The sequence below is a fragment of the Pleurodeles waltl genome, chromosome 9, assembly GCF_031143425.1.
Source record: "Pleurodeles waltl isolate 20211129_DDA chromosome 9, aPleWal1.hap1.20221129, whole genome shotgun sequence".
Classification (NCBI taxonomy): Eukaryota; Metazoa; Chordata; class Amphibia; order Caudata; family Salamandridae; genus Pleurodeles; species Pleurodeles waltl.
Window position 1 is genome coordinate 1,137,680,144 of NC_090448.1, and position 18,249 is coordinate 1,137,698,392.

The 18,249-nt window shown below is 46.0% G+C and overlaps 1 protein-coding gene across 2 annotated transcripts in view; it reads left to right on the top strand.

The window, feature by feature from the left end:
* Positions 1-5,867: 5,867 nt before the first annotated feature.
* The window catches only part of MAX (MYC associated factor X), a 92,183-nt gene continuing 79,801 nt past the window's right edge, over positions 5,868-18,249 (top strand). For both annotated transcript variants that reach the window (XM_069208900.1, XM_069208901.1), the window contains exons 1-2: positions 5,868-6,040; positions 6,195-6,221. In XM_069208900.1, coding sequence (XP_069065001.1) covers positions 6,005-6,040; positions 6,195-6,221 — 63 coding nt within the window. In that variant the 5' untranslated portion in view covers positions 5,868-6,004. The remainder of the gene's footprint in view (positions 6,041-6,194; positions 6,222-18,249) is intronic.

Here is an 18,249-nt window from a genome sequence, read left to right on the forward strand (position 1 = left end):
GGTCCTGAGTCAGTGACCTCCAGTTGTGAAGAAATAATCTGATCCTGCCCCCCAAAATCACCTCTGATAACGATATGAGAGACACCTGAATATCCTGCCTCTGAGTTGCCTCTTTGCTGGCCCCTGCCGTAGCCTCTGTGGAAGCGGTGGCGACCCCTACGGGTTCTGGTGGGGAAGAAGGTCTGATCTGTTTGCTGGTCTTGCCAACCTCCACGGGAGCGATTAAAGCTCTCTTGTTGGGAGCCCTGGTACACTACTCGGCCTGACGAATGGGCCCTATATCATCCAGCCCTGCCAAAAACATGGTATGGGAGGACCTTTTTTAAAGAGAGGTGTGCCTTGTATAAGGTGTTGTAGGTTGCCCCAGACTTAGCCAGGTCTTTGACGAATGGCCAACCGAAGAGGAGACCTTGTGCCACAGGACCCGCCTCCAAGGAAGCAAGGTCATTGAGCTTTGGGTTTATGCGCATTAGAATGGAGCGCCTCCATTCTATTGATCTTGCCAAGTTGACGTTGTCCAACTGGCATACGGTGCACTGCACCCATCCTATGAGCACATCCAGGTTAACTGCCACACCAGAGTCCTTGGCTTGGAACCCCAGCTCCAATATTTTAGTTATGGGGCCTGAAATGTCCAGCAATCGATCGTGACAGGAACGCCAGGCCCTATCCAGCCCTTTTTTGGGGTCCTTGGCCCATTTTCTCATAAAATTCACCATGGTGGGGTCCACCTCTGGTGTATCTGAAACCTTGCCCTCCAGGTCTGGTCTGGGGCATTCAGACCTGAGCCTCATCCTGACGTCCGTGTCAAATCCCTGGCGGAGGTGTGATTGGACATAGCTAGCCACCTTAGGGAGGGGAGAACAGTTGGTGGATCGGGGATGTACTATCTCTGTGAGATCAAAAGTTAGTACCTTAAGAGGCGTCGGGCTTGAATCTGATCCACATTCCTGGCGCTTTCTCTTGCTAAGACCAGGCCTGTCCTCTTGGTCACCATCTAGGGAATGAGAGGAATTAGAATAGTGGGGGGAGTCATCTGAAGGGGGTACTTGAGCGCGAGGGTTACTATACCCATGTTCGTCCAGATCTGTTGCTGACAATCGTTCAAATACATCAGGGTGTGCCCACTTCTTAGCCTTGGATTTTCCTTTAGAAGGCTTATGCTGCTGTGGTCGTGGCTCTGCAGAGGCTGCGATAGAGGACAACCAGCCTTGCTGACACGCAAAACCTTTAAGGTGGGACGTCAGGGGGTGGAGGGCCTTGGCCAAAGCCTTGTTCATGGAGAGCTGGATGTTGGAATCCAATGCCTCCACCAGACTCTCTTCAAAGGAGGGTGATAGCTCCTGCATATCCCCAAACTCCTCCTCATAGGAATTGTAATGAGCCATAGTGCAATATAGAGAGGGCCCCCACTCACTGAGGGTAAACAGTCTGTGAACTGTAAGAAGGGGGAGTGCAACCCCAGCAGGCACAAGCAGTCTGATTAAAGAGAGGAGGGAGGCGCCTGCAAGCACTTTAGGCAGAGCCTATGCACAATTTGTACAACCCTGGGCACTCTCTGATGCCTCAGAGCGTAGGGAGCCAGGTAGCACACAATGAATATCCTTTTTAACCTTAAATTCAGCTCTTAACCGGTAGAGCGGACCGTTAACACTGTTTGGAACCCAAAAGACGTGCATGTGAAATCACATGAGTACTACCGTCCCGAAGGACTAGAAAGGGGATTAGCGGCCGACCCAAGATGGCAGCCGCTCCCCACTCCCACTCCCGCTCCACAACAATAGAGGTGCGTGACACGATACTGCAGTCTCAGAGGCTGAAGTGCTCTCCTGAGGAAGGAAAACACCAAATCAATATGTGCCAGAATAAACATGATACGCGCCTCTCAGGTGCCCGCTGACAGTAAACCACTTCTGATGGCCCATGAGACCGGCACTGCCAGCAACACAGTCCCACAAAGTAATTCAAGTTAATAAGCCGCTCAACAATCGCTAGCACGCTTACACAAGGAATGCATCACAAAATGAAAAATGTGTGACTTAACTGGCTGCCGAGCAGCAAAGAAAGAGGAGGCTAAGATGGTGGAGGTGTCTCTTGAGGGGCTGACTTGTTGGTCGATGTGATACATGAACTGGGGTTCATGGAATGTATAGTTTTTTCATTGCACTTTTCATTGTTTTTCTGTATCTGATTGGCTGCTGTAAAATATATAGTAAAGAAAGGGAAGCATAATCGGAGCCTCCAGTCTTGACATAGAATTTTGTGATTGATTTGAGGGCTGGCTACAAAGAATCATGATCTTGACAAACTGGAATTTTTCCAGTCAAGGGGTATGTGGTGACTGTCCTCCAAAGCTCGTGCACTCAGTTTCAACCTTTTGAATTACTTTGTTTTTTATAAGAACAGGGGATACAGAATTTGTGCAGTGATTCTTCTTGTCTCAGTCACCTACTGTAAATTAACCCCTCGGTGTCCTGGACGTAACGGTTAAGTCCTGGGCAGCACCGCTCGGGTGCCCAGGATGTAACCGTTATGTCAAGCTAGGGTCCCACTGGGGAAGCGCTAGCGCTCCCCCCTGGGGGCCTGGCATCCCCCCTCCCCTAGGCAGGGATGGAAGAGGAATCGCTTCCCCTTCAACCCCCCCCCCGCCACCCCCATGGCGTCTGATGACGTCAGCACGCGATCACGCGCCGAACTCATCAGAGGCCTGACCCTCCGCGATCGATCGGAGGAGAAATGCTTCTGCATTTCTCCTATGATCACGTGGAGGGGCTGAGAAAGGCATCAAGGAAAGGAAAGGCCTTTCTGCTGCCCGATTGCAATTTTATATATATGGGGAGCGACCCCTTAGGCAAGGCGCTCCCCTGGGGGCAAAATTACTTTTAGGCCATTTCTGCTCTATTTTTATTAAGCCAATCTGCCCCCAAGGGGGGCAGAAACCACTAGACGCCAGGGAATGTTTTTTTTTTAGATATTATTGAACGAGGGGAGCGGCCCCTTGGGCAAGGGCCGCTTCCCAGGGGGGCTAAATATTTTTACGCCTTAGGCCGATCTGTCCCCGGGGGGGGCAGAAACCCCAAGACACCAGGAAAATACATTTTTTTATGTTTACTTTTGTTTTTTATATATGGGGAGCAACCCCTTAGGCAAGGGTCACTCCCCTGGGGGACAAATTGTATCTAGGCCATTTCTGCCCCCTGAGGGCAACGTTGGGTAGTGGGAAATTTGTACTGATGCAGTGATCCCACACAGAAAAGTGGGAACATTTTGATTTTTTTAGCTATATTTGAGGTTTGCTGAGGATTCTGGGTAAGAAAACATGCAGGATCCACGCAAGTCATACCTCCCTGGATTCCCTTGGTTGTCTAGTTTTCAGAAATGTTTGGGTTTGGTAGGTTTCCCGATATGGCTGCTGAGCCCAGGACCAAAAACACAGCTCCCCCTTCCGCAAAAACAGGTAGTTTAGTATTTGATAATTTTGATGTGTCCACATAGTGTTTTGGGGCATTTCCTTTCGTGGGCACTATGCCTACCCACACAAGTGAGGTACCATTTTTATCAGGAGACTTGGGGGAACGCTGGGTGGTAGGACATTGTGGCTCCTCTCAGATTCCAGAATTTTCTTTCACCGAAATATGAGGAAAATGTGTTTTTTGGGCCAGATTTTGAGGTTTGCAAAAGATTCTGGGCAACAGAACCTGATGACAGCCCCACAAGTCACCTCATCTTGGATTCCCCTAGGTGTCTAGTTTTCATAAATGTGCAGGTTTGGTAGGTCTCCCTGGGTGCCGGCTGAGCTAGAGGCCAAAATCTAAAGCTAGGCAAAAAACACGTCAGATTTCAATGTCAAAATGTGATGTGTCCATGTTGCGTTTCCTGTCGCGAGCATTAGGCCTACCCACGCAAATGAGGTACCATTTTTATCGGGAGACTTGGGGGAACACAGAATAGCAAAACAAGTGTTATTGCCCCTTGTCTTTCTCTACATTTTTTCCTTCCAAATGTAAGACAGTGTGTAAAAAAGACATCTATTTGAGATATGATCTGTAATTCACATGGTAGTATGGGCACCCTGGAATTCAAAGATGTGCAAATAACCACTGCTTCTCAACACCTTATCTTGTGCCCATTTTGGAAATAAAAAGGTTCTCTTAATACCTATTTTTCACTCTTTATATTTCAGCAAATGAATTGCTGTAAACCCGGTATAGAATGAAAACCCATTGCAAGGTGCAGCTCATTTATTGGCTCTGGGTACCTAGGGTTCTTGATTCAAGCCCTATATATCCCTGCAACCAGAAAAGTGCAGCAGACGTAACGGTATATTGCTTTCAAAAATCTGACATCGCAGGAAAAAGTTACAGAGACAAACGTGGAGAAAAATGGCTGGTTTTTTTCTCCTCAATTTCAATATTTTTTTATTTGAGCTGTTATTTTCTGTAGGAAACCCTTGTAGGATCTACACAAATTACCCCTTGCTGAATTCAGAATGTTGTCTACTTTTCAGAAATGTTTAGCTTTCTGGCATCCAGCATTGGTTTCACACCCATTTCTATCACTAACTGGAAGGAGGCTGAAAGCACAAAAAAATCGTAAAAATGGGGTATGTCCCAGTAAAATTCCAAAATTGTGTTGAAAATTTGGGTTTTCTGATTCAGATCTGTGTGTTTCTGAAAGCTGGGAAGATGGTGATTTTAGCACTGCAAACCCTTTGTTGATGCCATTTTCAGGGGAAAAACCACAAGCCTTCTTCTGCAGCCCTTTTTCCCATTTTTTTTTTTTTTTTAATGAAATTTTCGCTGTATTTTGGCTAATGTATTGGTCTCCTTCAGGGGAACCCACAAAGTCTGGGTACCTCTAGAATCCCTAGGATGTTGTGCAAAAAAGGACGCAAATCTGGTGTGGGTAGCTTATGTGGACAAAAAGTTATGAGGGCCTAAGCGCAAACTGCCCCAAATAGCCAAAAAAAAGGCCTGGCACAGGAGGGGGAAAAGGCCTGGCAGCGTGAGGGTTAAATGAACCGAAAACAAGCCTTTTGGCTTCGAGGATTGTTTTCAGTTTCTATGGCCATTAGTCTGAAATCAAACAGCACGTTCATCTTATGGGAGTAGAAAAAACACTACAGTGAAACCGTAGGCATAAGACCCTGCGCCGCCTCCAAAATACTCGGACATTTTGAGCAATGGTTTGTAACAGTATCCGAAACGCTTGAACCCACAAAAGTGTCTCTCAACGGACACACTCGCTGCAGTTTCTTCAGGCTTTGTCGACTTCTTACAATTCACATAAACAGCCATCAATCGACTTGAATAAAGTTCTTACAATGGATAGGAAAAGATAACTAATAGCAGTTAATTTAAATATGAACTAAATTGAAGCCGTCAAGGTTAGGAATATTTTTAGAAAGTTGTAGCTTGACAGAGTCTACAAACGTGATCGTTCTATAATAACTTCTGTACGTTTTGGCATGGCAAAATGGTTTCTGACCTAACATCTGTAGCAATATAGTCCGTTTTCTATTTCCATGTTGTGTCCCTGTGAAATGCATCATACTCTCCTGCCGTCTGTATCCACGTGTCTTCACCAGCCTCTGCCATAAAAAGTATTCACAGACTTCCGGGTACTGTAGTCGTAAACACGCTCTAGAACTACATTCCCCGTCAAGCCAACAGGGCTCAGCGCATGCGTAGTACAGCGTGTGTGCCTGTTCCGCATTCTCTGTTATTGTGGGAATTTGAGTTTTTAATATCACGTGTGTAGAGTAAACAAAGCCTAAGTGTCGTTCTTGCGCACTGCAGCTCCCAGCGGGCTGTGCGCGCGAGGACCCCGGTCGTGCCCTGAACGATCTGGTGCTGCTGCGAGTCACGTGTGCTGCTGTGTCCGTTGATCGCTGCTGCGCTCTGGTGCTTTGCTCTGCTGCTCCTCCTCTGGTCTCCTGTGCGGTCGGAGGCCCCGTCTGCCCTCCCCAGCCCCGCACCCGTGTTTGTCCCGGGCGGATGAGACCATGAGCGATAATGATGACATCGAGGTGGAGAGCGATGTGAGTGACGCTTTGCTCCGGGGTACGGGGGAGGTGTAAAAGGGGTCCCCCGGGAGGTGCTCGTCACCCCCGTCCCCTTTATTTTGTTCCCGGGGCTGTAGCCTCTGACGGACAGTAACGTTCTCCCTGTGTGTTTCTCTCTTTCTCCTTGCAGGAAGAGCCGCAGACCTTCCACTCCGAGGTGCGTCCCTGGCCGTCAGGGCTTTCTTTATTTTGGGGGTTGTCAGGGCCGCGTTTTGATTGTTCCTTTGCAAGTGGTGGCTGCCTGAACGGGCGAGGGATGCACACAATCTCGTTAAGACGGTGGCGAATTCCTTTGGATTCTGCGAGTTACTGAGTGAGAGGTGGTCAGTAACCTGTGGTTTGTATATTATTGTTGTGCATGTGCGTCACTGGGGCCACCCGTGCACGTTATGGTGCGCTTAAAGCTGATAGAAGATCGTAAGTACCGTGGGCTTGATATCTGGAGAGTCTAATCCGGTTGGCATCGCAGAGGGATCCTGGTTGATCGCCTGTAAACAATGTTGTTCGGCCTGTTTTATGGATGGAGGTCCATAACGACTTCAGCAGTCGAAAGTGAAAGCAATTCCGTCAACGCCGTCGCCGATCATCTAATCGTACTTGGGATAGTTGAGCATTGACGGGGGCAGTGTTAGGGTTTTGAGAGGTGAGGAACAAAGACATTTGTTGGGGATGTCCGATAATATTGTGATGCCTCGGGATGATGGTTGCTTATCATCAATAACAAAGGTGCGCATTCTGAAACATTCTGACAACGCACGATGGGTTTAGCATCACTAAAAAAGCTGTCCTATAAATTGGATTTTAACTCGTTCTTTTACATTTTTGGAGATCATCTATTATGGACGTAGCAATTGCAGAGTAATTCATTATGGTTATTAAGCGGGGAACCAAAATGTAAGTTAAATCACAAACTGTGCAGCTGCAAATTGTTCCTCGAGAAGTAGGCGATAAGCCACCCGTGCTACAGGATTTAATTTTTAAGGACACTTGCAGTTCTTACCGTTCAGGTATGATTGAATGAGATCAGTATTGGCCTTAGCTAAGTCTGTTTTTTTTCGCTTAGCTTACACTATTACCTGCCGGAGACTGGCTGGAAGGGATGGCACTGCCATGTTATTTGAGAACTATTTGAGTGAGTTTTAAACGGAGTTAGAAAAGATAATCATTTCTAACGTGACCTTGATAAATGTGTGTTCTTGGCCATTTTTTCCCAGAAACATTTTTGTGGAGTTATAGCTCTATATGGGTACTTGAGAGCGTAAACATCGGTACTGTTCTTGCCATGTAACCATATTTACTAATGGGAAGATAGCATTAGAAGTCAAAACATTACAGCGAGTGGCCATTAATAAGCTGAGTAGCAGAGGGCTTTTATCCAGTCAGTGGCTGAGAAGTTGTTTTATTTAGAGTGGAAGCATTCTTACTAGGTACTGGAGCCTGGAAATATGCAAGAGAGCGATGCTTCGAGAGTCACGAATAAGGAGTGTTGCTTCATCCAAGTAGGGTGAAACGTTTTGCTGAGGATCACTCATTGCATCATTTTGGGGTATTAGATTTTAAACCGGAGTTAGACAACCAGTAGGTACTAGAGATCTTCACAAAGATTGTATGTAGATCGTTAAATGGTGTGGTATAAAGGGGGTCTGTTTGGAGGGTCCTAAATTATGACTGCTTGATTGTGGAATTGAAGCTACTAGTGAATGTTGGCATTTCAATTATTTATATGTAATTTCATGAAAGTGAAAAACAGTCATATGCTCTCTGGGGGGTTATGGATTAAAAATCAACTGAAGTTCCACCTGCAGCGGCTTTCTCAGCCCTACATTGACAGTGTTGTGACCTCTTATCCAGAGCTACATTTTAAAATTGTTCGATCCTAAACGCCTTCCATTGATTTTGGTAATATTCTTGCTGATAGTCGATAAACCCTTGAAATCCAATGGGTTGAGAGAGGACTGAAAATAATTAATAAAAAGCACCATTGTGGCGGTGAGATTTGTGAATACTGCAGTGATTGGGCAATATACAACAAAAAGTAATCGTGACCCATTGCATTTTTTTGTGTCTTACCGTGCTTAATTCGAATAACTTGTTTGCCTCAGCATCGTTCCCATCTCAGGCGGTATATTATTGCTACCTAGAAAATATTCTAGAAGCACACTGTCCTTAACTTTGTGGAGTTAAGGGTAAGGTGAGCATTCGTGGTTTCTACAATGCAGCTTGGGTTCCATTCACAGTATACCAGGGTCTGATGGTGAAATGGGAGTTTTGACATCCTGTCATGTTGTTTGACTCATGGAGCCTTCACTTAAATACTGACAGGGGGAGTCAATATCTAGCACAGGTGTGTATGTTTTAGGCACTGGCACAGCGCTCGGGCCCCATTGTTACTACATCTACTGTGCCCTTTATTTTATTTCTTATCTGCATTTGCTGCTCGTTCTGTAGTGGTTTCGTGGACATTTGCACACGCATGAATTTCCTTTCGATTTTCTTTAAACGGCTTTTTTATAGTATGCACCTTGACATTTGCTATTTGACATAACCTACGTGTTTTTAATTTCTCGCTTAAGCCAGATACCTAGTACATTTGCTTTTAGCTTAAGCATTTGTGAAAGACCCTCCTCTACGAAGTGTTTAGGGTAGCTGTCTGTGTTTCTGAGGCTACTGATGCCACGATGAAATGACAGCTCTTGTGCCCACTTTGCACTCTCAGGCGGCTTTCTCCGTGCTCTGCCTGCGCGGAGGAGCCTCTCGTCGGACAGAAACATCTGAATCCCACGTAGGGTGAGCCAAACAGTGTTACATTTGCATATTGTGGGCTTGTTTTTACTGCTCGCAGGGCCCTGCACCTCCACCCCCGTGCTCAGCTGAGGGTGCAGCCTCGAAGCTGCCATATTTAAACAGCTGGTGCGGCCCTCACAAAAGGCTGCAGGAAGCAGACAATGCCCCCGAATACAAGCCTTGCTGTTTGTTGCAATTTGCACACACCCCTGTGTGCACTGTGCAACCGGGAGGCCTCGGCGAACGCTGATCTCGTTATTGGAGCCAGACATGCCATCCAGAATTGTTGCACGTGTGAAGGTTTATTTTGGGGCAGAAACAATGGGTCGAACAAACAAAACGGCAGTTAGGATGACTTGTTAGTCTCTCGGCGGTAGGCAATGCGTGCATCGTGTATGTCTGGTGCCAACCTGCTTAATACCGCACTTGTTTCAAAGCGCTGTGAATAACAGACATTACTCTTCGCCAGTTTAAAGGTCCAAAGCTACGGAACTGTGTCGGCCCTGTCAGTTTCAAATCCAGACCCTTCATATTTCAGAGGCGGGCACGACTAACTCGCTGAACCATCCTGCAGCCCACCGACCTCCTTGAGTCACACTTTTCCACCGTTTCTTTGCTGAATCTGCGTGGAAAGGATACCATGGGAACCTACAGACAACTCTTTTAAACCCCTGCTTATTTTATGTTTCTTGGGCCAGGATTCCTGCGACCAGGAGTAGTGAGGAGTTCTGAAGGGCAAGCAAGGTGTAGCGGGCCGCTCCCCTTATGGACACACGTGCACCCCGAGACTGGTCCTCAAGGGTGGAGGCGAGGTCGCGCGTCGAGTTCAGCGTGGAGTGTTCTGAGCTTTTGGGAAGCAGTTTGTAAATACTTCGGAGGCCTTTGTGTGTTTTGAAAATGAGGCGCATGTACTTCAGTTTAGTTCATGGCTCCACTGGGAGCCAGCGGGAGCGTGTCCCAGCTTCAGTAACTTGATTCCTCCTCGCGAGGACTCCTGCCAGACGCACCACACCATTTTATCCCAATTGCAGTGTTGCGAATCATAACAAAGATCTGTTTTAGCCATGGCTGTAGACCTTGCATTCGTGTCCTCTATTCTGGGACTCACAGCGGAGCCAGTACTCTTAGCTGAATGCACCAAATTAGTAACTTTTGTTGACGGTAGAGATGGTGCGTGTTTTTGAAAACGAGTTTATTCCAGGTGAGGGGGAGCTCTGAAAGTCTCATCAAATTACGGCCACAGGGGACCGGTTCAGTCTTAAATTGACATAAGCATAACGTGTCCCCCCGGTTCCAGCCGTTAGGGACACTTAATCCTAGCAACATATGTATTCCGATTCTCTGAGCACAAGGACAGAAGGACATGGTTTCAGTCTTAGACTCGTGCAGGCCTAGCGCGTTGATTCATCCAGCTCCCAAGGAGCAGACAGATCTACTCTACAGCCATTTGAGATTCATTGAATCGGATTCCATCTTTAGAAAACACCTGAAGACTTGGATGTTTGCTTCATCCGATTCAATGTGCCGTGGACCCTTTCGGTGATTCTTCCTATTCCCTTCCCCTTTGGTCATTTATGCATATTATCCTTTGCTTTTTCCCTGTAGTGCCAGGATGCTCCTTTGGGATTGACTGTTGCGCTTTATAAATTCAATATTCATACATTAATCCATAAAGGTGTGTGCCCCCCTTATATTCTCTTTGCATTTGTCTCAGAATGAAGTAGATGTGGTGTTATGTACATTGAACATGCAAGGGACAAATGTATTTTGAGGCTCTGCACATTTCAGAGTTTGGATGTGGTGTCCGTTGTAGCGCTTCGTAGCCTATTTTCTGAAAAGAAGAATAAACAATGCCTTGGAATGACCTGCTTGTTGAGATGGAGTTCCTGACTCAGAAGCACTATTGAATGTTTTTGTTTTGTATCATTCAGGTATGCATTTTATTAATATAGGTAGAGGTAACCATCTCTAGCAGACAGCCAAAGCTACAAATGATCGGCCCTCTTCAGCGGGTGACTAACTTCACTGTGAGTGATGGCATTCTGTTCTTGCACAACAAGCTAATCCACACAAAGTAGTTCCCCCAAGTGCCAGTGACTTAAATGGCAATGTGTGCCATTTGAGACCAAACAATATTTGCATTTTAGCCAATTTTTTTTCCGATTGGTGAAGGCCTAGCATCTTCCCCAATATTACATTTTGCAAAAATTCATAACAAAGCAAACATTGACAAAGTTAAAAGGCTGGTTGCCAACACCAAACATTGGCTTTGCCTAATGCCTGTTTGTAAAAACGTTGCAACATAGTGTACACACCACAAGGTTTGCATATTTCATAAAATGCCTCGTAGATTCTGTGCCATTACAGTTCGTGCATCTTCCGTTTTCATAATCTCAACACTTCAGTAGGCCTGTCGTTTAAGATGCGTCATGTCTGTGTTTTGAGGGGTACACACAGTATTTCCTCATTTGACAGAGTGCTACCATCCCTATTCGGGGTTTTAGAACGTAGATCGGGCAGCAGTGGTGCTGGAACAATTTTCATAGCGGGGGTGTTGCCTTTAATGTTCTTTCCCTAAAGTCTTAGGGATTGTGAGAAATCCAAGCAGCATATAAAAGAACAAGTGTAGAAAATGTGCCATGCCCATTCAGCAGGAGAGTGGTAAGGGGGTGGTATGTAGCTGCTGGTACATTTTGGAACACTTGTGAGGTAGCTCACTGTAATTTACAGACTACGTTTTCCGTTGAAATGTCCACTAAATTTGCACATATAGCGCAAAACCGGTAATGTGTGGAAATCAGGTTTCAGAGAATGTTATCATTTGCTCATCAAGTAAAGCATCTTTATTTCTTTGGTCCTACTAAAATCGTTGGTTTTATCACACCTGAGAATTACAAAAATGTGCTTTGTCTTGGCTCTCATAATTGCTACTATAATTTGAAATTAGTATAGTTCATTTACTGATTTAAAAAACTACAGATATCCTACAGCCTTTCCTTTTATTTCCTGTACCCCAGCAGGATTGTCACCCAGATCACTTTTACAAAATCCTTACTTTGCAGTCAGAGAAATAGAAGTACAATCCGATTTCCTAATAAGCAGTACTTTTTCAGTAGGCATATCCTGACATTTGATCTTGTCTTTTAACGAAGAGCAACTGTGACAAGATAAACACTACGTTTAAATGCATCTTTAGTGCTCATTCACGTTCTGAACTCCAGCATTTACGGGGTGCAGAAGCTCACACCTTTTTGTGCCTCTGTGTGTGTGTTTCAAGCAGATGACCCTACTGTGAGTAGCATTGCTCCACACAAAGGCTGCGTTTGGAAGGTAGCCTGGAAAAGACACATGAAAGAAGAATCAAACCAGAGAGGTTCTGAGAGTGCAGAGAATCCATGTCTGCCTTACATGTATAAAAGCAGATGCTGCTGGCCCATTTGTCCAGCTCCAAGTTCTTTGACCAAGGAAGGGAGTGGTCTGCAGAGTACCCAGTGGACTATTGTGTAATTAGAGCTGATGTCTGCCTGGTAGCTTCTGAAGAGTGGATGGACTTTACCTGGAGTGTGACCTTGAAGGAAGAACTGTATTGTCTGCCTCTCCTGAAGTACCTGGAGGATGCTCTGCTTTAACAGTGAGAAGGATAGTGTCATCCCTGGAGAAGCTACTGACTACCAGGATGAGCAGAAGCAGTTGACCCTAGTACTGAGGTCTGTCCACACAGAGACACTTGAGAGACTGAGTTGTGCACTCTCAGATCTGAGTATTGACTCTTGCCTGAAGGGTCTATACTGTGGCGGTGACCAAATGTGCTTGGATTGATTGCCCCACTGAGACTTTGAAGACAGAGAGCATAGCCATTGTCCTAAAGTGTGTTGCGTGGGCTGTGCCACTTTGACCCTGTACATTTGTGCCAAAAGTGGACCATGCCGCTGCAAGTCAGTGTGGCCAAAGCAGATTGCACCTCGGTGGCAATTGACCAGACCTTTGTGAAACAAGTCTCAGTTCCATCGGCGTGAGTGGTGTCTGACCTGCATCTATGCCCTGGGAAGCTCCTTCAGTGGCCCCATGGACCTGTACCCACTTGACTCACCCCGCACCTAGAAGGCAGCCTGTGAAAGAGTTTAGACTTCCAGCGACAGTCCAGCCTGTCTGCCAGCCAGATTCGGGGTCGCATTCTGTAGCTGCTGCTTCCACGGATGAGAGTGCAGGGCCAACACACACATCCTGCGTGACGTCCTCTTGGGAAAGGGAAGATGGTCTAGTCTCATGATATGGGCCCTGATTGCAACCCTTAAGAGAAAAGGTCTTGCATTGGTGAGATTCACATACTAAGACTGTTCAGCTGATCGCACAAACTGAACAAGAGGAGTAATAGTGCATCTTTGCTCCAAATCTGCTTTACTATATTTTACGCTAATTTAGGCAAAAGAGGGAGAAGCAGGTATCCCAACTTGCTGAGAATCTTGTGACTGCTCTCCATCACTACCACTGAGATTCAAGTGCTGAAGAGGGTTCTTCTTGGCCCAGTTTGCAGAGCCACAGTCACAGGGATTCTAGGACATCGAATTTGATGGACCACTCTACTTTCTATCCCCCTCTCCGTATTTACATTGCTTCTGTGGTTCGAATGACCCATATCTTACTCAGGATGTCTTGAATGCTCCAGTCTGATTGTTGATTGTTGATTTCTGTGGCAGATATTTATCATCACATTTAAGAATGTCTAAAGCTGGGCTGATCCTGCTCTGCTGGCTGTGATTGAGGCAGTGGACTCCAATGTCTTGGGGCCTTTCTACTGGGGCTCTGAAAACTGAGCACTATGTATGCCCCTTATGCACTTGACTCTTGGGCTAGCAATCCGAGCAGTTCCTGGCTTACTCAGGGAGGTGGTTTGTTAGATGTTGCTTAATAGTTGGTTATCCACTCAGTGCTTTTACTCGAAATACTTTATTGTTCCAACTACACACTACTACACAACTAACTGCAAGCGGATAGTAACTATTGGGATTGCTACCAGCTACAGGGACTAATTTTTACAGGGAACGTAGACATGCACTACACCACTGTGCTTCTAGTGAGTGGCTTCCTTCCCAGGTGGTGACCTGGAGGCCAGTCTCGTACATCTCACATGCTTCCCTCCTGTTCTGTTCATATCCTTTAGCTGCTGCAGCCGACCTTCTCTCTAACAGCAGGAGCATTATACTTGGATAACGGTGCAGTGTTTTCTCCATTCAGGATAGATCCACGGAGAGTGGTCCTCCACCTGAAGCATCTGTGTCGATTGGCGCGTCCTCTTTTAGAGTCCTCAGCTGACTGTAGAGCTGTTATGGCCAGGCAGGCGAGTGGTTCTGCTATTCAGATCAGTATCATAGACTTGCACAAAAAACACCCAAAGTCCTTGGCCCACCATATGACTCTCCATGCCTGTAGTAATCGCGCATCCAATAAAATTAGGAGAATTATCTCTTTGAAGAAAATAGAAGTTTATTCAATGACAAGACCCACAACCTTCTTCTTCCAGCACACCAGTCAGTAGTCAAATCAAACCCAAACATTCTCTCATGACCTAGTCAGAATTCTATACTCTACATTCCTTAAAGCAACAAACATTAAATAACACTTATGCCCCTACTTACATAAGAAATTCACTTCCACCTATTACAATGCCAGGCAAGAATTCCAAGAGTAACAATAGATATCCGTGCCTTTGTTCTAGAATCATTGGGGTCACGTCAAATGAGGGGCAAAGCTTGCAGTGTGTGAACTGTGGGTGGGGGTTCAGTCACTGCTGTGCACCCTGCCTAAGGGAGCAGAACGGGGACCTGGATTGACTGGTCCATTTTCGCAGGGTTCTTCCAGTTATTTACCTCGAAGTTTTTAATGTCTTGTACCTCCATCAAACTCTGCCAGGCAGTGGAGGTGGGCTGAAGAAGCCTCACGGCGCAGTTGAGGGTGACCAGGGACAGGCACAGAGTGGGCATGGGCTTGCCACTGTCTCTTGCAGTGCCACTTTCCCATATTGCTCACAGTGCGAGTATCACTCGGGATATCAGATTTGGTAGCTCTTCTGAGCAGCTTCTCCAGCAGGCAGCTAAAACTAGATTTCTACTCTAGGAAGATCCCTCCTGCAGAGACGCCTCCGGCACCTCAGCACGTCCTCTGCTGAATTTATCAGGTGATCGGGTTAAAGAGCTTGCTATCAGCAACACAAGCCCCGGCTCGCTAAATTATCTTCAGTTGTGCAGGGTCTTGCCTAGGAATTCACTGCCATTCACATTAAACTCTATAGGCAGGGTCTGTTGGGACTGCTTGAAAATAGCATACAGTAGGTGGTTTGTCTGGTCAAGCATCGTATTCCCTTTTTAAGTTTGTTTTTTTTTTTTTTTTTTTTTTTTTTTTTTTTTAATCAGCCTAGTATAGGTGCCTCAGTAGCATAGCACTAATTAGTTTCTACCCACTACTTGTGGTTTTCCGGCTATAACTTCTCTGAAAGCAAACATATAGAGAAATGGGAGGCTGGGAACACTTTTATTGTTGTGGGTCTGGCTGGAAGGGGAAGTGAGGGTTATTTACATAACTTTACCAATCTTTGTTCTTACATTTTCATCTCTTCAGTGCTTGTCATCACAAATGGCCCATGTCTCCAAGTGGACTTGAAGTTCACGGGCCACAGCCTCAGTCTGCTGGGCTGAAAGAGTAGGTTCATCGAGGCAGTGCACCTGATCTGGTGATGCTTCTGGCCAAGGAAACTAGGACACAGGGCAATTGGTCAAACCCAACTGGCCAGACACACTGGTTCATCGTTTGTTCAGGGGTGGGTTGATGCCTGACAAACACAGTTGGGGCTGGTCTCAGTTGATCTCATCAAGGTCCACATTGTGGTCTTGGGTTACAGGAGCGAATAGCGGCAGTAGCAGCAAACACAAATAGTTCTTAAAGATTTTTGCACTGTACAGGTACAGCTGCGTGATGCAGGGATCTCTCTTGTTTTTTTGCCATGTTAATGGAAAGCTGTAGTGGTGTCTCCAACCTTGTGTTTCCCAAAAACCTCCTAACAAAAAAAATATGCACGTATCATACAGGAACTTTCACCATTCATCTGTTGATCAGTTCAAGTGTCATTCAGATTGTGCTTCTGCTCACCATGGCTTACAACATGGAGCAGTCAGCTAGCCCACATCCCCCATGTGCTGTTTTGCACAGTTACGGATTACATGTGCACAGCCAACTGAAATGGAGGCACTACAGTGCCAAGCTGATGACCCTGGGCTGCTCGGCCAATGCTTTTTTAAAATGATTATTTCTTATGTTTACTGACTTATTTTGCATACTACATATGTTTGCCAAAAAAGTTAAACAAAAAATTAAAAAACATGTTTGCTAAGATCAGATCTGTTGGCAGTCTTTTTATCTGGGGCTGATTGGGTGTGAGGTTGCACCCTTTTTTTTAGGGTTGAACCTGCGAGTGTATGCGCTTGCGTCTCGCATGTGAGAGACTATTGTTCAGTAAAGGGCTTGGTTCTGCCTGTTGCTCACCATTTGTTGGTTTGCGTGGCACTCTTCTTTACAGCCTCGTAATTCGTCAAGGCACGCCTGGCATCACTTCCCTTCATCTGTGTGGAGCACGGATGAAGCATTAATTGATTTCAACTTAATTAGTGCCCGTCCGGTGCTCCTGACGTGATCGAGGTACTATTTTGTTCATGTTAACTTCCAGTGCCCGGCAGACAGAAGGTTTGTGATTGGCAAAAAGGTGCCCAGCAGGAAAAACAAAATTACATATTTTTATTATTTAAAGCTAATTTTATTTTACTTTGATTCGTCTTTTCTCAGTTGCCACTTTTTTTTTTGTTGCTCATGGGTGCTGTTGTCAAATTGATGACAATTAACTTTTTCAAATTATGCGAGACCCATTGCATTGCAAATGCTTGTTTGCTTTGCTTGTAGTCTTAGTCTGGCTGGGCAGTAGTAGCTACCCTCTGGTCTCGTGCAGGCTTCAGCAGTCCAGTGTATTTAGATAAGTTCTCAGCTCGGAAAGCAGTCTACCTCCTTATCTAGATATGCAAGCTGGGGAGATCTGTAGCATGTACACAGCTTCATGCAGCAGAAAGGTTAAATCGAGTTCCAGGCTCTCAGTGCCAGGTTTTATGGGGAGTCAATGGCAGCTGAGACCAGGCTAATTGACCACTCAGATTCAAAGTTCCATGACTACTTTTGGAGCGACCTGATTAGTAACACATGCTGTGTTCTTCAGTTGCTGTTCACCACCATGGAAACCAGCATCCAAAAGCGTGCAGAGTCGCTACGGTTCCTAAGTTGTTGCAGGCATTACATAATGTCCTTGGGCTTGTGTATCTGACTGTGCAATAAGTGGCTTTCGCTGGGCTCTGCTGTCCTGGTTTTTCAAGTAGCCCATCTCCTTTCTGAAGGTGTTAGCCTTGGCTATGGCATTGGCCACTGTCCTTTTTTTTGGTTCTCTTCTCCAGGCCAGAGGCTAACCTGATAAATGCTCAGCGCCCCCCGCCCTGTTGAAGATGTGAATACAAAACCAGGCGCTCCACACCTGGCTTGCAGTGGCTGAATCGAGGGAGGTGAGATGCATGCAGGGATAACATTCTCACTGTACTTGGCCCCTTTAATCTTGAGGCTACATACACACCAAGGATAGCCTTGAAGGATAGAGACAATGTGCGTCAAGTGTGTCAGTGGTACTCATGTATCCCAGCACTACTGAGGCACCTGACACACTCGGCAGAATCAGAACACCAAGCCATGATAGGTTACCCAGACTAGATCATGGAGAGCCAGCGGTACACAGTCCCAAGACCCTGGGGTACTCCTAGAAAGATCTCTGCATTCGTTCTCCCCGACTGTAGATCAACTGTCACCAACTTCAGCATGAGCTGACCATTAACCCCTTTGCACCCAAGGACGGTTACACTTTTGCATTTCTCCTCCGATCACGTGGAGGGGCGAGAGAGGCATCAAAGGAAAGGAAAGGCCTTTTCTTTCCTTTGTCTTTCTCAGCATTTCTGCTGCCCAAAAGTCTACTAGATGCCAGGGAATAAAAAAAAGAAATATATATATATATATATATATATATATATATATATATATATAGTTTGGTGGTGGCTACCAACCAGTATGGGCATGGTTATGCCCCCACCTCCACTGAAGGGGGTAACAGTCTTTCAGCTCTCCCCCGCACACTAAAACATCTTATCCCATGGCAAACATGAGGACATTTGATTACTTTGAGTTTTGGTTTTACATTTGGGCCATGAGAGCTTGGCTAACTCTCAAAAGCGTCCCACTTGGAATGGTGAGGGCTGCACTTTTTGGACTTTAGGACGCTGCCAAGTAGATAGACCTAGATACATCTGAAAACTAAACTTTTGGGC